Here is a 23,709-nt window from a genome sequence, read left to right as displayed (position 1 = left end):
AAATAAACCACACTTAGAAAATGTTAGTTCTATTATTTAGTGGTCCCACCTGATGGGTACATTTGTTGAAATCCAGTATTTAAATAATTGCATGCTGATTTATATATATATATATTATACACACAGCAGGTTCTTATTAGTCATCAGTTTTATACACATCAGTGTATACATGTCAATCCCAATCTCCCAATTCATCACACCACCACCACCACCACCCCTGCCACTTTCCCCACTTGGTGTCCATACGTTTGTTCTCTACATCTGTGTCTCAATTTCTGCCCTGCAAACCGGTTCATCTGTACCATTTTTCTAGGTTCCACCTATATGCGTTAATATACGATAATTGTTTTTCTCTTTCTGACTTACTTCACTCTGTATGACAGTCTCTAGATCCATCCACGTCTAAACAAATGACCCAATTTCGTTCCTTTTTATGGCTGAGTAATATTCCATTGTATATATGTGCCACATCTTCTTTATCCATTCATCTGTCGATGGGCATTTAGGTTGCTTCCGTGACCTGGCTATTGTAAACAGCGCTGCAATGAACATTGGGGTACATGACTCTTTTTGAATTATGGTTTTCTCAGGGTATATGCCCAGTAGTGAGATTGCTGGATCGTATGGTAATTCTATTTCTAGTTTTTTAAGGAACCTCCATACTGTTCTCCATAATGGCTGTATCAATTTACATTCCCACCAACAGTGCAAGAGGGTTCCCTTTTCTCCACACCCTCTCCAGCATTTGTTGTTTGTAGATTTTCTGATGATGCCCATTCTAACTGGTGTGAGGTGATACCTCATTGTAGTTTTGATTTGCATTTCTCTAATAATTAGTGATGTTCAGCAGCTTTTCATGTGCTTCTTGGACATCTGTATGTCTTATTTGGAGAAATGTCTATTTAGGTCTTCTGCCCATTTTTGGATTGGGTTGTTTATTTTTTTAATATTGAGCTGCATGAGCTGTTTATATATTTTAGAGATTAATCCTTTGTCCATTGATTCCTTTGCAAATATTTTCTCCCATTCTGAGGGTTGTCTTTACGTCTTGTTTATGGTTTTCTTTGCTGTGCAAAAGCTTTGAAGTTTCATTAGGTCCCATTTTTCATTTTCATTTCATTATTTTTGTTTTTATTTCCATTACTCTAGGAGATGGATCAAAAAAGATCTTGCTGTGGTTTATGTCAAAGAGTGTTCTTCCTATGTTTTCCTCTAAGAGTTTTATAGTGTCCGGTCTTACATTTAGGTCTCTAATCCATTTTGAGTTTATTTTTGTGTATGGTGTTAGGGAGTGTTCTAATTTCATTCTTTTACATGTAGCTGTCCAGTTTTCCCAGCACCACTTATTGAAGAGACTGTCTTTTCTCCATGGTATATCCTTGCCTCCTTTGTCATAGATTAGTTGACCATAGGTGCGTGGGTTTATCTCTGAGCTTTCTATCTTGTTCCACTGATCTATGTTTCTCTTTTTGTGCCAGTACCATATTGTCTTGATTACTGTAGCTTTGTAATATAGTCTGAAGTCAGGGAGTCTGATTCCTCCAGCTCCGTTTTTTTCCCTCAAGACTGCTTTGGCTATTCGGGGTCTTTTGTTTCTCCATACAAATTTTAAGATTTTCTGTTCTAGTTCCATAAAAAATGCCATTGGTAATTTGATAGGGATTGCACTGAATCTGTAGATTGCTTTGGGTAGTATAGTCATTTTCACAATATTGATTCTTCCAATCCAAGAACATAGTATATCTCTCCATCTGTTGGTATCATCTTTAATTTCTTTCACCCGTGTCTTATAGTTTTCTTCATACAGGTCTTTTGTCTCCCTAGGTAGGTTTATTCCTAGATATTTTATTCTTTTCATTGCAATGGTAACTGGGAGTGTTTCCTTAATTTCTCTTTCAGATTTTTCATCATTAGTGTACAGGAATGCAAGAGATTTCTGTGCATTAATTCTGTATCCTGCAACTTTACCAAATTCATTGATTAGCTCTAGTAGTTTTCTGGTGGCATCTTTAGTATTCTCTATGTATAGAATCATGTCATCTCCAAACAGTGAGTTTTACTTCTTCTATTTCAATTTGTATTCCTTTTATTTCTTTTTCTTCTCTGATTGCTGTGGCTAGGACTTCCAAAACTATGTTGAATAATAGTGGTGAGAGTGGACACCTTTGTCTTGTTCCTGATCTTAGAGGAAATGCTTTCAGTTTTTCACCATTGAGAATGATGTTTGCTGTGGGTTTGTCGTATATGGCCTTTATTAGGTTGAGGTAGGTTCCCTCTGTGCTCACTTTCTGGAGAGTATTTATCATAAATGGCTGTTGAATTTTGTCAAAAGCTCTTTCTGCATCTATTTAGCTGATCATATGGTTTTTTATTCTTCAATTTGTTAATATGGTGCATCACATACAGTTAATATGGTGCATCAATTTGTTAATATGGTGCATCACATATGGTGATTTGCATATATTGAAGAATCCTTGCATCCCTGGGATAAATCCCACTTGATCATGGTGTATGATCCTTTTAATGTGTTGTTGCATTCTGTTTGCTAGTATTTTGTTGAGGATTTTTGTATCTATATTCATCAGTAATATTGGTCTGTAATTTTGTTTTTTTATAGTATCTTTGTCTGATTTTGGTATCAGGGTGATGGTGACCTCATAGAATGAGTTTGGTAGTGTTCTTTCCTCCACAATTTTTTGGAAGAGTTTGAGAAGGATGGGTGTTAGCTCTTCTCTAAATGTTTGATAGAATTCACCTGTGAAGCCACCTGGTCCTGGACTTTTGTTTGTTGGAAGATTTTTAATCACAGTTTCAATTTCATTACTTGTGATTGGTCTGTTCATATTTTCTTTTTCTTCCTGGTTCAGTCTTGGAAGGTTATACCTTTCTAAGAATTTGTCCATTTCTTCCAGGTTGTCCATTTTATTGGCATAGAGTTGCTTGTAGTAGTCTCTTAGGATGCTTTGTATTTCTGCGATGTCTGTTGTAACTTCCCCTTTTTCATTTCTAATTTTATTGATCTGAGTGAGTCTTCTCCCTCTTTTTCTTGATGAGTCTGGCTAATGGTTTATCAGTTTTGTTTATCTTCTCAAAGAACCAGCTTTTAATTTTATTGATCTTTGCTTTGTTTTCTTTGTTTCTATTTCATTTATTTCTGCTCTGTTTCTTTGATTTCTTTCCTTCTGCTAACTTTGGGTTTTGTTCTTCTTTCTCTAATTCCTTTAGGTGTAAGGTTAAATTGTTTATTTGAGAGTTTTCTTGTTTCTTGAGGTAGGCTTGTATAGCTATAAACTTCCCTCTAAGAACTGCTTTTGCTACATCCCATAGGTTTTGGATCGTCGTGTTTTCATTGTCATTTGTCTCCAGGTATTTTTTGATTTCCTCTTTGATTTCTTCAGTGATTTCTTGGTTACTTAGTAACGTATTGTTTAGCCTCCATGTGTCTGTGTTTTTTACAGTTTTTTTCCCTGTAATTCATTTCTAATCTTATAGTGTTGTGGTCAGAAAAGATGCTTGATATAATTTCAATTTTCTTAAATTTACTGAGGCTTGATTTGTGACCCAAGATGTGATCTATCCTGGAGAATGTTCTGTGCGCACTTGAGAAGAAAGTGTAATCTGCTGTTTTTGGATGGAATGTCCTATAAATATCAATTAAATCTACCTGGTCTATTGTGTCATTTAAAGCTTCTGTTTCCTTATTTATTTCCATTTTGGATGATCTGTCCATTGGTGTAAGTGAGGTGTTAAAGTCCCCCACTATTATTGTGTTACTGTCGATTTCCTCTTTTATAGCTGTTAGCAGTTGCCTTATGTATTGAGGTGCTCCTATGTTGGGTGCATATATATTTATAATTGTTATATCTTCTTCTTGGATTGATCCCTTGATCATTATGTAGTGTCTTCCTTGTCTCTTGTGACATTCTTTATTTTAAAGTCTATTTTATCTGATATGAGTATGGCTACTCCAGCTTTCATTTGATTTCCATTTGCATGGGATATCTTTTTCCATCCCCTCACTTTCAGTCCTTTCAGTTACATACATGTCCCTAGGTCTGAACTGGGTCTCTTGTAGACAGTATATATATGGGTCTTGTTTTTGTATCCATTCAGCAAGCCTGTGTCTTTTGGTTGGAGCATTTAATCCATTCACGTTTAAGGTAGTTATTGATATGTATGTCCCTGTGACCATTTTCTTAATTGTTTTGGGTTTGTTTTTGTAGGTCCTTTTCTTCTCTTGTGTTTCCCACTTAGATAAGTTCCTTTAGCATTTGTTGTAAAGCTGGTTTTGCGGTGCTGAATTCTCTTAGCTTTTGCTTGTCTGTAAAGCTTTTGATTTCTCCATCGAATCTGAATGAGATCCTTGCTGGGTAGAGTAATCTTGGTTGTAGGTTCTTCCCTTTCATCACTTTAAGTATATCATGCCACTCCCTTCTGGCTTGTAGAGTTTCTGCTGAGAAATCAGCTGTTAACCTTATAGGAGTTCCCTTGTATGTTATTTGTCGTTTTTCCCTTGCTGCTTTCAATAATTTTTCTTTGTCTTTAATTTTTGTCAGTTTGATTACTTTGTGTCTTGGCATGTTTCTCCTTGGGTTTATCCTGTATGGGATTTGCTGCACTTCCTGGACTTGGGTGGCTATTTCCTTTCCCATGTTAGGGAAGTTTTTGACTATAATCTCTTCAAATATTTTCTCGGGTCCTTTCTCTCTCTCTTCTCCTTCTGGGACCCCTATAATGTGAATGTTGTTCCATTTAATGTTGTCCCAGAGGTCTCTTAGGCTGTCTTCGTTTATTTTCATTCTTTTTTCTTTATTCTGTTCCGCAGCAGTGAATTCCACCATTCTGTCTTCCAGGTCACTTATCCTTTCTTCTGCCTCAGTTATTCTGCTACTGATTCCTTCTAGTGTAGTTTTCATTTCAGTTATTGTATTGTTCATCTCTGTTTGTTTGTTCTTTACTTCTGCTAGGTCTTTGTTAAACATTTCTTGCATCTTCTCGACCTTTGCCTCCATTCTTTTTCCAAGGTCCTGGATCATCTTCACTATCATTATTCTGAATTCTTTTTCTGGAAGGTTGCCTATCTCCACTTCATTTAGTTGTTTTTCTGGGGTTTTATCTTGTTCCTTCATCTGGCACATAGCCCTCTGCCTTTTCATCTTGTCTATCTTTCTGTGAATGTGGTTTTTGTTCCACAGCCTGCAGGATTGTAGTTCTTCTTGCTTCTGCTGTCTGCCCTCTCTGTATGCTGTTTTTCTTTTGGTTTTTTTTTTTGCGGCACACAGGCCTCTCATTGCTGTAGCCTCTCCTGTTGAGGAGCACAGGCTCCGGATGTGCAGACTCAGAGGCCATGGCCCACGGGCCCTGCTGCTCCGCGTAGGGCTTCCCTGGTGGCGAAGTGGTTGAGAGTCCGCCTGCCGATGCAGGGGACGCGGGTTTGTGCCCCGGTCCGGGAAGATCCCACATGCCGTGGAGCAGCTGGGCCCGTGGGCCGTGACTGCTGAGCCTGCGCATCCGGAGCCTGTGCTCCGCAACGGGAGAGGCCACAGCAGTGAGAGGCTTGCGTACAGTAAAAAAAAAAAAAAAAATTGCTATGTAGCTCTTTTTGGAAAAGAAATTAGCAGAAACTTAAAAGAACAATAATTAAAAAATTTTTTTTTAACTTTTTAAACATCTTTATTGGAGTATAATTACTTTATAATGGTATGTTAGTTTCTGCTTTATAACAAAGTGAATCAGCTATACATATACATATATCCCCATAAGGAACAGTAATTTTTTATACACACACATTTGCATGCATGCATACCTATATAGCAATAAAGTAGCGACTTCAAAAAGCCCAGAAAGAATTTCCAGGAACCACTACAGAATAAACTGTGGCTAGGAACTTTTTGTGATGATTAAAGCTAGTACTAGTAATAACAATAAAATCTAACATTTATTGAGCACTTACTGTATGCCAGGTAAGTCCTCCAAATGCGTAGGTGTTATTATAGTTTAGGGAACTTAAATGACATGACTGAGGGAGGTGGCAGACCAGGCAGAATCCAGGACTGCATGCTGAGCTGTCACCACTGTACATAACTAATTCTATATGTACTTCTTTGACTCATGCTTTCACTCTCCCTTTCCTGTGAGCTCCATGAAAGGAGGGGACATAACTGCTTTGTCCTCAGTATCCCCACCAGCAAGCCCAGTGCCTGGGACATAGAAGGAGCTCGATAAATATCTGTTGAATGAATTCATGAAATGATTAATAATTAATGAATCGAAGTCCAACTTAACCAGTGTGCTCTGCTACCTCTATTTATATAAACTTCTGTGTTATATTTCAGAAATTTTTCTTTCTTTAAGCAGGTTTAAGGTAAAGATATGATCTAAAATAGTTAGGTCTTACTCGTGAATTATTTCCTGCAGACAAGTTTTGGCCTTACCCCTCTCCCCATGCCACTGCAGTTGGGGTCAGTCTTGCCATCAGCATGGCTGTCCTTGAAGTAAGTTTAAGCGTCAGTTTTAGAAGATAACGCTGGAGGACGGGTGCCAGTTTTCCCCAAGTGCATGATCATCTCTTCTCCTTAGTCACCTACTGAGAAGGGCTGGTGCCTTCGTCCAAAGCCTCTTACCTTCTGCACCAGGAAGGCTATTTTCTGGCCCCCTCCATTTTTTTTTTACTTATTTTTCTTATGTTTGCCTATTACAGTATTCTAGTCCCTTCTGGCTTAAATATTCTCTTCGGATGACTCTGTCTCTTTTGGACAAATAATCAGCCTTTCCGATTTCAGTTCCCTAGCCCTGTTTCTCCTGAAGTAAATGTTTGGGTATGTGAAGAGAGTGTCTCTGAGGCCTCATGTTGGTGGGAGAGGAGGACCTGGGATCCACACGGGGCCCTCTGGGTTCTTTCTGGTTTCTGCTGTGGAGAAGCAACCACTGAGGTGTAACTGGTCTCCTCCGGCTTTTGGGGGGGTCACTGAAGAGCACCTGTCCCTGAAGTCCGTGTCCCAGCCGTTTGCTCCGTGTAGTGAAGTCACTGCACATGTGAACGCTCTCACCTGATCCCAGGTCTCTGCTGGTTGCCGAGCCTCTCGGAAGTGCTGCACTCTCTCAGCCCTGGGTCAGACAGGAGGAGGCGGGAGCGTCGCCTTAGGCTCAGGTCTCTAATCTTGCTGGCCATCCATGCTGGAAGCTACCGAGTTACTGCCCCTCACTGTGTTCAGACAGGCTCTACCTGGACTTCAGGACTCCTCTGGAAGGCCATGCCTGGGAAGTGAGCCTCTAGTCCAGCTGCCTCCAGGTCTTACCTTGACGTGCTTCCCCACCCCTACCCCTATCAAGGCCTGCCCTCGGAACGGAGGCGTCAAGGGCCCCAGCACCTAACCCCGCAGCTTCCCTGTCTTCCTCTTCTTTCCTTCCACCGAGGCAAGGGTCCGTGTCACACTTCTGCTACCTCCCTCCGGAAGAGATTTCCTCAGTCCTATCTTCTTCCTTCAGAAAACAGTCACTTCACCTCCTCACCTGGGACAGTTGCCAGGTACTGGGGCAGGAAGAGTGAGGCAAAGGCAAGGGGAAGTTTTACTTATTTTAATTTCCAAAGATATTGTCTGTATTACGTTATAAATTGTGATGAGCACTCTGAAGGAAACAAAGACAGAGAATGAACGATACGGAGGCCTGCCAAAGTGAGATCGTCCAGGGAACACTTCCTGAGGAGGTGACATTTAAAGAGACCCACAGGATGAAGGGGAACCAGCCACATAGAGAGTAGGGGGAGGGGTGGGGGGACGTTCCAGACAGAAGGAACAGGAAATACAAGAGAAACAGGAGCCTTCTGGGGATGACTCTTGGATGGTGAGAGAAGTCAGGGAGGTGGGATTGAGACCCAGGACCACCGTGGAGGCAGCATGAGGTGGGCAGAAGGAGCATTAATCCCCTTCTTTTGAGAAGTGCCAATGCCCAAATCCAGAGCCTCTTCTCTTGGCCCTAAATTATGTGCAGGGCTGGGTAGGTGTTTGCTGCCCACTGAAGGGCAGTGAGGAGATGAACACATCAAAGCAGAACATCGGCATCAGGGTCAGTCATTGAGGCCCTGTTGGCCCAAAGCCAGCGCTGGAGGCTGTGGGGAATCCAACAATGCAGGTGACTCAGCGCTCCCTCCCTCCTCCCGTGAGCTCACATTCTCTCATTAAACAGAAACACAGCTAAACGTATAAACCCTGCTAGAAACTGTCTTGCACATCTCTGGCTGTGTTCCTTCTAAACCCAAAGAGAAAAAATGACTCACACTTGTAAAAATTCCATCCAGACAATACAGCAAGTGAAAAAGAAGAGGATCAAAAAAAAAAAAAATCTAACTACCCAGTGATAATCACTGCAGTGTCCTCGACATCTGTCCGTAAACACATACACACACACACACACACACACACACACGCGCGCGCGCTAAATGGGGTAATGTGGACATGCACTTCTGTGCCCTGCTCTGCTCACCTCGTGTTGCCTGATATGCACGTGTACTTGACTCCCTGTGCATTTTTTGGTTCCACTGAAAACAGAGAACTGGAAGGTGTTTTTTCTAGAACAGCAACCCTGGAAAGCCACAAAAAAAAAAATGACAGGGAGGAAGAGCTTTACCCCTTTATAGTGAAGAAAAATACAGATCCACAATCCCAAGAGCCCTGGGTTTCACATCCATTTCAGCAGCTTGTGACGATGATACCAGCACCCAGGCAGGGCTGATCCTCCCTCGCCCATTCCATACATTCCCCCCAAAGCTGCCCCGGTCTTCTCTTAAAAGCTGCCTTTGGTGTGTTTGGTGAGAAGAAAAGGTAGACAAGCAAGAAGGTCAGATTCAAGACCCTGTTCTAGATGGGTTGGCATCCCACACAGGTGACCACAGTATGAGGTAAGCTGGGGCTGGTGAAAAAGCAAGGCCACAGGACTAACTCAGGTTTCAGTGGGTGGGTCATGTGGAATTTGAAAATGCATATTCCTATCATAATGTTTATATGTAGAAATTTTTTTAAATCTACTTAATGCAAACTACAAAAAAGAAGAAAAAGAAAAAGCTCAACCTAATTTCCTTGGCTAGTAGAGAATCCAAAAGAAGGGCTCTACCTAGTGCAACTTCTGACACATAACTGGGAAGACATACTCATCCCCAGCCTGGAGTAGGGGTGAGAATACCCAGTTCTCCAGGGCCCTGGGTGTGAAAGTTTAGTTTGCCAAAAGAGATCATGGGCTTGAAAAGTTTGGGGAACTCCACTCCGTGCCATTGGTCAGGGCTCGGACACATGAGTTTGCAGATGTGTCCCGAAAACACGAACAAACTTGCCTGATTCCTACAAGGAATGTCCTTTCCCTTCTCTAGCTGTTTGTGCTGCCGATGTTATTATTAGTCATAGTTAGAAAGGGAATTTTATATGTGGACTGTATCATAATCTCTTTTGCTAAATAAGTATGTAGTATAAATGCTTTGTGAATTATAAATCTGTATCGTCTCTTTCTTGGAGATTGTAAAAGAGACTAGCCCTCATCTCTCCTGGGTGCTCAGACGTGGGACTGAGCCATCAGGCAATCCTTCCTTCATTACCTTTCGTTCAGCCAGTATTGATTGAGTGCTTCCTATGAGTTGGTCACAAGGGGTACTCATGCAGAGAGGAAGAAACAGACTTTAAATAAGTAAACACAGACAAATATAAAAGTACACATTATGAAAACTTCTCTGAAAGAATCGGGTGATTTCTAGTCTAAAAACTCTTTGACCTGGAGGAATCACATTTGGGTCCCGTTGAATGTGTGGAGACAGTTTTCTTCTTCTGATCTTTGAGGCTGATCCAATTCTTGGCTCAGAGACCAAACCCCCTTCTCCTCCGGTTCAGACGGCTCATCTGCTCATCACAGCACCTGAGACAGCGTGGACCCAGCAGTCCAGATGCTGAAGAGTAATGCTTAAAGCGTAAATGCCGGGACTTCCCTGGTGGCGCAGTGGTTAAGAGTCCGCCTGCCAATGCAGGGGACACGGGTTCGATCCCTGGTCCAGGAAGATCCCACATGCCAAGGAGTAACTAAGCCCGTGTGCCACAACTACTGAGCCTGCATGCCACAACTACTGAAGCCCGCGCACCTAGAACCTGTGCTCCATAACAAGAGAAGCCACCGCAATGAGAAGTCTGCACACAGCAACGAAGAGTAGCCCCCGCTCACCGCAACTAGAGAAAAGCCCATGCACAGCAACGAAGACCCAATGGGAAAAAAAAAAAAGAAAAGCGTAAATGCCAGGTGGGGGGAATGGTGGAAGATGCTGTCGAACCTCAGTAAGAGTTTTTCTAACATAAAATGTATTTATATATATGAAGAAAAATGAGAAAGGCTGGATATGGGTTTCTTTTAAATGACCAGGTAAGACTCTCTCAGAGCTGGAAATTGCCAGACTTCTCACTGGTTTGCTGTTTTGACTTTCCAGGGTACCCAGAAAATATGCCTTCCCTACAGCCCCACAAAAACGCTCTCTGTGAAGTCCATCTTAAGGTGAGTACGAATGAGCAGAAACCCAACACCTGGCACCCACAAATGGGTTTTTTCCTGTGATCATTCTGACATCAGCTTGCTATTTCCTTGGACCTTGGCGTTATACTCAACATTTTGCTAAGCTCTTGACATGCATTACCTCACTGAATCTTCACAGCAGCCCTATAGGACAGATAGTGTTATTGTCCCCATTTTATGGATGAGGAAATAGAGGCCTGGAAGGACAAAGCCAAGATCACACTGCTTGTGTATAGTAGGACTGAGGCGCAAGTCCAGGTCCGGCTGGTTCCGAGCTTTGCTCTCAAGCATTTGTGTTCTGCATGCGTCACCTGCTTCTTTTTTCCGGCACGCATGCAAATATTTTGGTTTCGTAAAGAAAATCAAGAAATTTTTTCCTTTCATTTTTTTGGTTTGAAATAGAACTCAGATGTCAGCAAATGCTTCTCTGAGAAGAACGTGCTTATTCTTCACCAACAGAAAGTTAAATGAATGGAAGGAACCGGTCGCTGCTCGGTGCTCAGCTGCCTCTCGTGCTCCCATCTTTCCACCTCCCTCTCATCTCTCCCCCATGTCGGGTGACAGCCTCCCCTCGGGAATGCCACCACGCAGGTCGGTCGGCCTGTTGCTCTGTCACCAGCTAAGATGCTACATCATAGTAACAGTAGCTTCTGTTTGTTAGGTGCTGTGCTAAATGCTTGACAAGCATTCTCTTGGGGAATCTTTAAATCAGCTCCATAAAGTGGATATATTACTACCACCACTCCGCATAGGAGGAATCGGAGCCTCAGAGAGTTGAGATTTGACAAAGATCTCACAGCTGGTAAACCACAGAGCTGGGAATTAAACCTGGGTTCGTGTGATGCCAGGGCTTGGGCTGTCAATCACTAATGCCATCCTGTGTGAGTCTGAGACCTTATCCTGGTGGCCTGGTGATTTAGTCTTTATTTATCTGCAACTAGGTGGTGGCAGGAGGTGGTGTTTTTGATGTTCCCACCCACGACTCGTACTTGCCAGAATGTCTGTTAGAGTGACAAACTTGACTGTCAGTTAGGGATTGCAATTGGCTGATGAAATTCAGGGTCCAAGGATTAAGAAGTAAAACATTTCATATCTCACGTTCAAGCTTGACTTCATCTTCAGATTGCAGACCTTCTCCCCAGGCCCCATGATCTTTCTCCTGGCCAGTCTGAAGCCCAAACTAAGAGGGCATCAGTGCAGAGGTTAACCATTTTCTTGAGCGCAGAAGTATCTTGCTGCTTCTAAATCTTAACTTGCTTTGAGAGCAATAGTTTGAATTATATGGGCTTAAATTTCTGTGAATCCTTTTTTCTTCTTCTTCTTCTAAAATGAAGTTTCTCCAGCTCCTTTCTTCTGTATATTTAAAGACCAGGGATTTCACTGAGTTGTAATTTCATTTAATTGTCTGAGTAGGCCTTCACTTTTCAGTCCTCCACTTATAGCCAGAGCAAGCTGCAGCAAGAGAGTATTTTTAAAGATGCGAAGATTAAAACGTCTACAGTTGCTGCCAATAGAAGAAAAAAAAAAAAACACATATATATATATATATATTTTTTTTTTTTTTTTTTTTTTTTGGTGGTATGCGGGCCTCTCACTGTTGTGGCCTCTCTTGTTGCGGAGCACAGGCTCTGGACGCGTAGGCTCAGCGGCCATGGCTCACAGGCCCAGCTGCTCCGTGGCATGTGGGATCTTCCCGGACTGGGGCACGAACCCGTGTCCCCTGCATCGGCAGGTGGATTCTCAACCACTGCGCCACCAGGGAAGCCCAGAAGAAAATATTTTATCTCTGTTTGTTACAATCATGAACTTGGAAACTGAAAAGGAAATTAAAATATAAAGACTATGGAGTCAGATAAGCCTGAGTTCACATCATGGCTCCACTACTTCACAGCGTTGTTATCCTGGACTATTTCTTTAACTTCTGAGCCTCAATTTACTCATCCTTAAAATGGGGATAAAATAGTACTTGCCTCATAGAGATTAAATGAGATAATCCATGTAAAGCATTTAGCAGGATGCCTGGCATATAGTAAATACTCTGTAAATATTAGCTATTATTTTTACCTTTCATTTACAAATATGAGGATTCTTGCTGAAAGGGGCCTTAGCCAACGTCTAGTCCAATTTCCTTGTTTTACCTCTAGAGGAACTTAGCTCAAGGAAATTCACGTTGCTTGTCCAAAGCAAAACATAAAAGAACAATCCTGCTAAGGACAGCCTTTTGCCCCAAATGGGAGAGGAATTGCCAAAGGAAGAAAGACACGTCAGGTCATCTTAGTTACATTTCATCATTAATCGCTATGTAAATGTCAGTGAATCACTTTTTTAGTAAATAAAAGTAAGAATCATGGAGATTAGTCAAGGTTGCCTGAAACAGATGCTCTCAATTCCCCCCTCCCTCTCTTACTCTGTGAGTGTGCTCAGGGTACAGTCACTGCGGTTGGTTACTCGCATATGTTCCTTCATTGATCACTCCTTGTTGGTTTGTACCTCCTGTGGCCCTTCAGGGAATCCAGCTATGATTTTCTAGGAGATAATACTCAGCTTTCCTGAAGACCTGAGACTGGCTCCACATTATTTAAGTTTCCACCACACTGCGGCTCACTCTGTCCATTCTATTTCAGTGCCATGAATCTGGACAAATTCGAGAAAGGCCCCAGGGAAATTTTTCATCCTGAGATACAAAAGGTAACAGAGAATTTTGTGCTTCATAATTGTATAAATTTGACCACAGTGTTAGAACTGACAAATCATCAGTGATTCTTAGCCTAGGATCCCAACCAGAATCACCAGTGGTTCTCATCATGGAGAACCTCCCACCCGACATTCTGATGCAGTCAGTCTAAGATAGAGGCTGGGAGTCTGTCATTTTCAGAAATTCAGAGGATAGAAGATGTCCCGAAAGCCGTCCTAGGACTTACTGTTAAGGGAAAGCAGTCGGCCTTGGGAGAAAAAAAATTTAGAGTCATAAACTAGGTAACAGTCCATCAGAAAAATGTCAGCCAAACTTTTGTCTTGCAGTTGCAACCAATTTCGCTTTGAAATCATCCCCTTGAAACGTATAAACCCAGCCATCACTAATGGTGTGACAGTTGTGTGTTAGAGCTGAGCTTCGAGGAGTTGGCATGCCAGGTGGGGTGACGCAGGAAGAGGCTGGAGAGGCAGGTTGGACTCTATCCAGGAGACAGCGGGGAGCCAGTAGAATCTTTAAGCAAAGCAGCGTCATGCTTAAATCTGCTTTTCAGGGAAATAATTCAGGCAGTATGAGAAGGACGGATGGAAGCGTGAGCGATCTTTGTGTACATACCTTCACGATACAGTCAGCTTTTATAATAAGTTCCTGGCTCTCAACTTAGCTTACCAGAAATGTATAGAATTGTGAATTCCCATGTCTTTTGTTCTAATTTAATTTTTAAAATAGTATTTGTACCCTGACTCAACCCCAGAAGGAACTGAGGCAAAAATGGATGTGTTAGGTTAAACTTTAAGCAACTTTAAGCCATAATGTGCTTAATAGTAGTTCCTTATAGCCACCTTAAAGACAAATTAGAATTATAAATTCAGTACCAGTGTGCCCTTATTACTTAATTTGTACCAGTTATCCTACTCAATCCCTTCCTCCTTGGAGCCTGGACCCCCAGACACTGGCGCCAAAACCCACGAGGCTTTTGGATGCTTCCTTCTGCGTCTTGCTGCTGAGCAGATCCCTCTGCCCAGAGAGGTCACCCCTGCCTGGCCATCCTTATCTGCTTTCTCTCTCCCACAAAATGAGACAGGACAAGAGAACGAGACACAGCAACCTTCTGCCTATTTATATCATAACTCTATGCCTGTCTTTCACCAAACAAAAGACACTTTCACACTCTCCCTTCCATTCATGAGCTTTCCCTCCATCCTCTGTGGGTGTGTGTGTGTCTGTGTGTGTGTCTGTAACTTACCAGCAGGAGTTCCCCTGCTGTCATCAGGTGTCTGTAGATTTCCCTTAGGAAGGCTCGAGCAACAGGCTTCCGGTGTAGGGAAAAGAGTTCTTACAAAACACTGGATCCAAAAGGTAGACAGAAAATAAACCACCTGCACTCTAAAGAAGGCATCTTTCCACCAAAAGTGGGAAGGTGGCTGATGCTGTTTTAAAATATTATTTGTCTGTTTCTGCTGCCCTTCTGTGTAACATTTTTCTCGGGCGAAATCTTCCCAGAAGCGGCATGTGATAAGCTAGCTTGAAGTGGTTACAGAAACCTAGGTATCTGTGTGTTTCTTCCCACTGCTATGCATCATCTTTGTTTCCCGATAGTTGTGGTATAATATGCCTTTCCTAAATGACCAGGTATTGTATAAAAATCTGTAGAGCTAAACTGGAATATTTTAAGCACTTCGAAGGGCAGAAAAGTGGTGTCAATGTCAGTAGACTGAAGCTTGGCTTTCACAGAAAGTCAACATAAAATGACCACCATTCAGCATGGACATAACTTTTCAAACTTCATTTGACAGGACTTGCTGGTTCTTGAAGAACAAGAGGTAAGTAGTCTCGCGAGATGCCTGGTCGTGCCGCTCCGCCTCCATATTTGTAAATGAGCTTCCCCTTCACCAGGAACACAGCCCTTTATCCCAGGCACACCTCTCTGTGGATTTGCACAGCGAGAATCTCTTATCACTGAAAGACTCCACTGACATGTTTTCTCGGGTGTATTTCAGAATTTTCTATGCAGCTAGCCGTAAAGATAGAAAAACAATCAAGTTGCTTAAATCTGCTTGGAAATATTCGAATGTTAACCTCATGATCAGGGTAAGGAATTAGGTTTTTGTTTTCATTCAGTTAAAGCTAGTGTACTTTATTAGCACACTCGACTTACAGAATGCCATATTATTTGCATGTTTCCATTACCTGTTGTCCCACTTTAAAAAAAAATATGTTGGGTTTTCCAAGTCCATAACTAACATAGAGAAATATCCGAAATATCATCAATAGACAGTTGAGTAAATCAGTGGAGTGTGTGTACACTGTGCCTCTCGGTAAATGGCAGTATCATTCGTCCAGTTGCTCAGGCCAAACTTGGGAACATCCTTGACACCTCTCCTTCTGTCACACGCCCCATCTAATCCATCAGCACATTCCATGGACACGTCTCAATGCCTCCACCACCACCGCTCGAACCCCTCGACACCAGCCCCACCGTCTCCTGCCTGGACTCTGCAGCTCTCCAGCTCTTCTCCCTGCTTCCTCTCTTGCCCTCTCTTCTAGTTTTCACAGAGTATCCAAACATGCCAGGCCAGGTCCTCCCTACGAGGGCCTGCGTGATATGGCTGGTGCCACCTCTCCATCCTCTGCTCTGCACTAACCACACTGACTTCCTTCTTCTTCCACCTCCTCAGGAAGCCTGCTCTTCCCACCGCAGGGATGCTCCTCCCAGGTGTCTCATGGGCCACACCCTCACTTGATTAGCATCTCTGTTCAGCAAGGCCTTCCCTGGTCACCCGTTTAAGATAGCACACCCTGCCTCTCACCCACTGCCCTTCTTACTGCTTTGCTTATCTTCTTAACACATGGATTTCATTTATTCAGTTTTTATCTGTTGCCCCCATTAGAATGTAAGCACCGTGAGAGCAGGGACTTATTCAATTTTGTTCACTGCTGTATCTTCAGAGCCTAGAACTGTGCAGATAGAGGACACAAAGTAAATATTTGTTGGTTGAATAAGTGAATTATGTATTGATTGAATGAATTATGAAATACTATGATGCCATTAAAAAGAATGAGGTAGACCTCATTACTGGCATGGAAACATTTCCACGACATAGTATTTACTGAGGAAAAAGTAATTCACAGGGCAATACTTACAGTATAATCCCAGTTGTTTTTATAAACACAGATTTCTATGTGTATTCATTCATTCACTCCTCTCCTCCATTCATTGATTCAACAAATGTTTACTGAACTCTGACTGTGGGTGAACCGTGTACTACTTGAGGCATTGGGGATTGCTAAACAAGACAAAGTCCCTTCTTCATGGAGTTTACAATTTGGTGAGCTAAGACCAACTAAGCAAGTAAATAAGCAAACATAAACACGGTACTGTTGACAGCCCCAATAGCTGTGGGGAAAGTAAACAAGGTAGGTGATGTGGGGTCAGGGGTAGGTTTTATACGTTAACCAAACAGGGAGGGTTTCTCTGAGGTAACGACATCTCAGCTGATTCCTGAACATGGTGATGTAAGTGCAAGGAAGGAAGCTGAGAGGTTTCACCGCCGACTGTTGGCAGGAGTTGCTTTGGGCAGGTTCATGGAAGTGTAAGGTGGGATGAGGCAGAGAGTGGGCAGAAGAAGACATCTACATTTTAATCTACATATTCACCATGTATGAATCATGCTTTTTGCTAAAGAATCCATGAACTCCACGTGTAGTTTGTAAAAGGCAAAAAATAAAAGTCATACACATTTCTGACAAACATTTGAAGAATACAGAAATGCACAAAAGGCATAAAGAAAATATCACCTACAATCACAGAGGAAACTAGTATTGGTATAGTATCACATTTTGATATATGTTTGTTATATTTTATATAAAATTAGGATTATACTATATATAGTTTTTATGTCTCAAAATGACTGTACTCGCTAATTCACAAATATTTATTGAGCGCCCAAGAGTGCATGCACCTGCCCGTTGTGACAAACAGTACAGAAATTTATCAATGGAAAACATGAAAGCTCCCCCACTTCGCCACTTCCACCCTCCCTTGAAGAACCACTGTTTGCTGTTTGGTGTATATCCTCTCACACTTTTCTTTGGATCTCCCAAATTTTGAAAAAGGGGTAGCTGATCTCTTTATTTCTCAATTTTATTTCCTTACTAAGGGGATATTTGCTAGAAGCAACAAGAGCACTCATGACAATGTACCTGAAGAGGTGTGAGCAGTGGCCAGCATCCTTCAGAGCTTCTCTGAGAGCTGTGTGGCCAATGCACTCTTCTCTAATCCTGCCAGCTTCTTGACTTTATCTCAATTCCACCCAATTATAGTGATAATCAGCTGCAAAGATGGGCAGGGAAAAAATTAGTAAACAATACTAGTGATGTTTCTGAAAGGTTAGCTATTTGGTGAAGTGTTGTTTGGTGTCCTGAAACCCAAGTTTTATTCGTCCACTGTGTAGAGAGCGCCCCCTGCCCCCGCCAGGAGAGAACATGGCATCCCAAGTAAACACACGTGGAGAGGGTGACAGATGTGTAGGAACATGTGAATCACAGAAATATGGAGACATTGCCTAAATAAGAGTAACAAGGAACCAGGGGCGTCCAGTTTTGAATCAGGACATCATTTCTTGATTCCAAAAGAGTCTTCTGGAATCAATGGGACGTTAGTCTCCCCCGTATACTTCACTTTCTTCAGAAGAAATATAATTCCTAGCATACTATTAATTCCCAAGGATGTGACTATACGTTGGTTATAATCGTGTTGAGTTTTGTCTCAGGAAATTTAGAACTTAAAAATTTAAAGTCCCGTACAAGTAGGCGTTACGGATATGACCTCATCTCCATGCTGAGTGTCTGGGGAGGACTGAAGTTCCAAGAAAACCAGTTCCCACAGATTCCCTCCACCAGTCACCTCTCTCCAGGGGCCCAGGTGTGGTCTTGGGACTTTGAGCACTCCCTCCCATCCCCCAAGTGGCAGCCAGCCTCATGAAGCACTGATGACGTTAGGCTCCACGCTTCGTTAAAATATGACCCGTGGTGGTCAGAGAGCCCCAAATCAAATGATGCCCTTCTCAAATAGCCCCTCCTAAAAACTATCTCCTCCAAAAATATAATGCATCTGTTCAGCGATGCCTTGATTTCTGGAGATAGGAGAAATCTCTGTTATTCATTGACATCATTTGGGAAGCCCAGAAAACAAAATTACCAAAATCAGACCCCGTAAGGAATTTCAAGTACTTATCAAGGCCTTGCCACACCAGTCTTTCTGGAGCCTCCCCCTGAAGTGGGTGAGTACCCTCAGCAAGGGTACTGATGCCAGTCACAGAGCTGCCCCAACAAAGCTTTTTAAAGCTTCAGCCAGTGATGAGGCAGCAGTGGGTCCCATTTCTGCTTGTAACTGTTAGCTTCGCTCAACTCAAAACCATCCTGAGAAGACCCTGCCACTGCGTTGGAAAGAGCACTGGATCGAAAGTCAGGAGACCCGACTTCCAGCCCCAGTCCTGCCATCCACTTAGTACCAGCCTTGGGCAAGTCTCGTCTTCCCTGGGCTTCAGTTGTCCTTTTTGTAAAATGAAAGCTATGGATTCAGTGGACCAGAGGGTCCCTTCTGGTTCTAACAGGCTATTAATTCATGGCTTACGGCTCATCGCTCTGGTCACTGACCCAGTCTTTCTGCCCTTGGCTTGCTAGCTGTCAGCTCAGCTGGACCTGATCCTGGGCCTCCTGACCGTCTGCTGGTTGGTTCCTCTAGTCCTGTGGTTCTCAAAGTGGGGTCCCTGGGCCAGCAGCATAAATGTCACCTGTGGACTTATCGGAAATACAAATTCTTGGACCCTACCCCAGACCTGTGGAATTGGAGACCCTGGGAACGGGGCCAGCAATCTTTAGTTTAACAAGCCTTCCAGGTGATACTGATGCCTGGTCAAGTTTGCGAACCACTGCTTTAGTCTCTGCACTGTTATTCTAAGAGGGTCATCTGTCAGACCCCAAACTACTGTAGGTGCTTGTTAAGGGACCACTGAGAATGGAAGCGGTGTCAGAGTCTTAGAGACATGTGATTGCTGTCACATTCCCAAAGGAGAGAAAGAAGAGCTACAAAAATCATAGAACCCTGAAGTGGACAGAAATCCTTGACAAAATCCCAGGATATTTACCAAAAACGGGTTTGTGATGAAGAGGTGATCATTTGGAAGCAGCTTGTGAAAAATAAGTTGTATCTGACCACTTGTGTTTCTTTTCTCATTTATTACGCATACAATTATGCCATGAATATTTATTAACCCTCTCCAATATACCCAGCACAGTGGCGGGTCCTGGAGATTCCACGGAAAGTAAGATGTATACCTTCCCTCCTTCACAGGACTTAAGTTCTAGTGGGAGAAACGGACAAATATGCAAGCTCAATAAAAAGAATTACAGAGTATGAATAGTACTATTAAGAAAATAAATAAGCTGCCGGGACGGAGAATAACAATGCGGGAGTGTGTTGGGAGATCAGGGAAGGCTTCTTTCTCTGGAAATTGACGTTTGAGTTGAGACCTGCATGGTGGGCAAGAGCTTCTGTAGAAGGAGCTGTGGAGGAGCCCCGGGTGGAGGGAACAGCCTGGGAGCCGCCTCCCTCTTCCTCACTCCGTAGAGGAAACCACCAGATAGAAAATTACTACTATGATGGGTATGCATCTGTCCGTCAGGTGTATCGGGGGCAGAAGAATGTTTAGAAGTACAGCCGTGGACCTTTGGATTTTCAGTCTTAATTCTCCCAGATCCAGCTGTCCTGAATTCAGGCATTCTGCCTTGATTCCCCGCTCTGACCCACTGGCAATGTTTTAATCACCTTTGTTCTTTGCCCCTTAACTGACCCCTGAGAATTCCCCCATCAAACAGCCTTGCAAGGGTTGATTCTTTTCCAACCTCAGATTTTTTAAAATTATGAGATACTTCAGGCACACAAAAATGTATAGACAACAATATAATGAAGACCTATAACCCTGTTACCCAATTTAAGAAGAAATATATATATTAAAGATACAGTTGAGCTCCCTGATCCCATTCCTCTCTCTTCCCTGTGGAAGCTTATCTTGCATTTGGTATTTATCATTCCCACAGAGTCTGATTTTAACCCAGCATTTAAAGTTGAGGATAGTAGACTGAACATTTGTACTAACTACTTCTTGATTGCCTTTTTCTCCCCACATCTGTTTTATGACTTCTTGAGATTAAATAGCTTTAGGAATTGGGGCAACTGAGCTTTTAGAATACGTTGCCTACAGTCTCCATTTCTATTTCTAAAGGAGTCCTCGAGATATCAGCCTCAGATTGTTGTGTTAAATTTTGAATTACACTGAGCTCTCCAGGTTCCAGACTGCTGCTGCTGGGCTGATCAGAGGATGGTGCCAGTCCTGTGAGTTCCTGTGGCCTATTTATTTTGAGCACTGTTTTGCTGCAGAATGGACCTGGCATCCTGCAGACGCTATTAGTAGTGAAATTTCAAATGAACTCACAGAAAAGCACAGTTTCTTCTGTAAGCTATGAAAATCAAGGAATGATTGTTGTTAATATTGGTCAGAATTGAGGTGGAGGGGAGGAAGTAATCCACCAAGTAGTCATTCAGGTCCCTGTAGTATTCCTGAATAACGACTAGCACATCTCATAACTGTGTATGCTTTGATGAGAAAATTAAATTCAGCACCTTTTGTTGTCTCATTGTAAGGGCTCTGTGAATTTCAAGTTTGGGGTTCTTTTTGCCAAAGATGGGCAGCTCACAGATGATGACATGTTCAGCAATGGTGAGTGTCTCCTTTCTTCTGACACCCGGCCCCAGCCTCATTGCAATTTAGATGATCCCAGCTGAACTTGCCTGTTGCGTTGGAGTTTTTAATGCAAAGAAACAGCCAGTCGTTTTATGAAGTTGAAGGGTGAATTTTCAGGGTAAATTTTATAGGAAAGAAGTTGCCCAGTTTCCTTCATCTGCCAAATACTTATTGGTCACCAAATTACTGGCACCAGGGATACAGTCTAACTGGAAAATTACATGGGGATTTGAAGAATTTCATTCTACATAATCTCAGGAGCAAAGAGGCGACTTTTCTCTGGGATTTTTATGCTTGAGAGAATTACAGAATGGTCCTATTTCCTGTTATTTCACACTTTTCATATTAAGGACCTGTTTCTTATCAGTGGGAGCAGTAATGATGTTTTCATTTTGCAACACTAGACCCTTGTGACCCCAGTCTGGCAGCGCTCAGTTTGGTTAGTCTAATTCTGTAGTTTTCCTTTCCTCGGATTCTGGGAACTGTGACCCTCCTGTACAGTCTCCGAGAAGAGGGAAGCACGATTTCTCATTCTGTTTGCCTGCTGCACATGTCGGCGGAGCCTGGTTCATTTTCAAGTGATTTCACTGCATAGTTAGAAAACGGGGACTTGTGGACACTGTACTTTCTTCACATTTGACCTCTTCTTACAGAAATCGGAAGTGACGCTTTTCAAAAATTTTTAAATCTCCTGGGTGACACAATCACTCTCAAGGGCTGGACAGGCTACCGTGGAGGTCTGGACACCAAAAGTAAGGTTGCCTCCTGATCCATTCTGCTGTGATTTGTATAACTTTTGTTAGTCAGCCTCATCTGAATTTGAATTTGTACCCAAGGTGGGGTACGCTATGTCATAACTGTACAGCATTTCTAGTTTTTTTCCTGTACTTTTACCTCTGTCATTTTATTTGCTCTTCACGGCCAGTCCTTGATGTAAGGCAGGCAGGTGACATGAGGCTCATTTAGCCTAAATTTGATAGGCTTCAAATCAGGTACCCTGACCCTCTGGGGGTCCCATCTCGCCCACGTTGGAGTCGTGTCACAGATTCTGAATACAGAAAGGTGAGGCGATTTGTGAGAGCTGCCCTGTGAGTAACTTAACTGGCAGATGCAGAGATGAAGTATTCGGTCCCAGTCGTCAGACCTCATCTCCCCCCTGCTCCTGCCCCGCTGACGAGCTCTGTGTGCCTGTGGTGACTCCTGGAGTACCTGCAAGTCCATCATCCTCACCGCCCTTCCCCAGTGTGATCTGATAGACATCCCTAGCAGTTAGACACTGTTTTCATCCCCATTTTCAAATTAAGAGACTGAGGCTCAGAGAAGGCAAGGTAACGTGTCAAAAGGAACATAGCTAATGAGAACTCGAACCCAAGTCTAACTCCAAAGCGCATGCTTTGAATCACTATACGATGCTGCCAGGGATATAGTTCCTTTTGTTTTATGGACATGATAGCTGTGTGTATGTCATCTTGTGTTCATTTTGTCCTGAGCACCAGCAGTGCTAGAAGGCAAGGAACTGTAACATACTCTCCTCTCGGGCCCAGACTTCTCGTGATCTCCTCTGCTCCAGGGCAAGGCATGAATCAGACAGCAAGCGGGCTTAGAGGCGGGTGAAGAGGTCCCCCCGTGTGGGCAGGAGCCTTGCATCAGTTGGAGGGGGTTCCATACTGTTGCTTCCACTCAGGCGGATAATCATAGGATCTTTGGGGTGCACTAACTGCTGTATTCCTCTAGTCTGCAAATAAAGACTCTCCTTATGGCCTCAGAATTCTCTGTGCTCACTAAATGTATATTGTATTTTACAGATGACACCACAGGGATTCATTCTGTTTATACCATCTACCAAGGGCATGAGATCATGTTTCATGTTTCCACCATGTTGCCATATTCCAAAGAGAACAAACAGCAGGTACGTGTGAACACGCAAACCATTCAATAGTCAGTGACCTCAGTGTGGAGAAAGCATAGCTATGACTTCATAGAATTAGAGACTATGGATGTTACTACATGAGCTGAACTTCAGGCACCAATTTTGGGGATGTTGTTACAGTCTGTTTATTTGAACTTTCAACAAGCCATAGGAAGAACTACCCTCACTGATCACGAAATAAAGGATCAGAGGCAGTGGTGCGTGTACACGTCTATGTGGATGTGTGTGTGTGTGTGTGTGTGCGCCTTTGTGTGAGTGTGGTTTTCTACACTCCTGAGGGACTATCTTGCATATACGTGACCTTTTCTCTGTGACTTCTGTCCATGTGCCTTGTGTCTTGTCAGAATGAGATTTTTCCAAGATGTAACACTATGTTTCCTGAGGAATGGTTGCCAAGTGTTTTTTCAGGTTAGTGCAGGAGGTTAACACTGAGCATCTACATGGCCTGTGCCCTATCGGGGAAAAAACTACCTGAGAACACTCCTCACCCACCCCAGAGATTAGCCATTTCCAGGAGAAAACTTGCCAGTTTGATGAAATCTAGATATAACAATGATACATGCTGCTGGTTTTTGAAGGATTTGGGGGGTCCCATTTACCTTTTTATTAGATTCTTGTCCCTTTTTTTACACACTGAAGGCATCTGTATAAGTAAATATCACAAACAGGAATGGACAGTTGTTCAGCAAAGATTTGTGAAAAATACGGACCTAGAGAGGGTATGTGATGGGCTAAAAGGG

The 23,709-nt window shown here is 42.8% G+C and overlaps 1 protein-coding gene across 1 annotated transcript in view; it reads left to right on the top strand.

Moving 5' to 3' along the window:
• The window catches only part of GARNL3 (GTPase activating Rap/RanGAP domain like 3), an 82,736-nt gene that overhangs the window by 13,131 nt on the left and 45,896 nt on the right, over nucleotides 1-23,709 (top strand). The window contains exons 4-9 of the mRNA XM_032634992.1: nucleotides 10,460-10,524; nucleotides 13,167-13,230; nucleotides 15,031-15,057; nucleotides 20,940-21,015; nucleotides 21,693-21,791; nucleotides 22,845-22,948. Coding sequence (XP_032490883.1) covers nucleotides 13,171-13,230; nucleotides 15,031-15,057; nucleotides 20,940-21,015; nucleotides 21,693-21,791; nucleotides 22,845-22,948 — 366 coding nt within the window. The 5' untranslated portion in view covers nucleotides 10,460-10,524; nucleotides 13,167-13,170. The remainder of the gene's footprint in view (nucleotides 1-10,459; nucleotides 10,525-13,166; nucleotides 13,231-15,030; nucleotides 15,058-20,939; nucleotides 21,016-21,692; nucleotides 21,792-22,844; nucleotides 22,949-23,709) is intronic.

Source organism: Phocoena sinus, chromosome 6 (genome assembly GCF_008692025.1).
Source record: "Phocoena sinus isolate mPhoSin1 chromosome 6, mPhoSin1.pri, whole genome shotgun sequence".
Taxonomy (NCBI): Eukaryota; Metazoa; Chordata; class Mammalia; order Artiodactyla; family Phocoenidae; genus Phocoena; species Phocoena sinus.
Note: the sequence above shows the minus strand (reverse complement) of the source record. Positions and strands in the feature narration are given on the sequence as shown.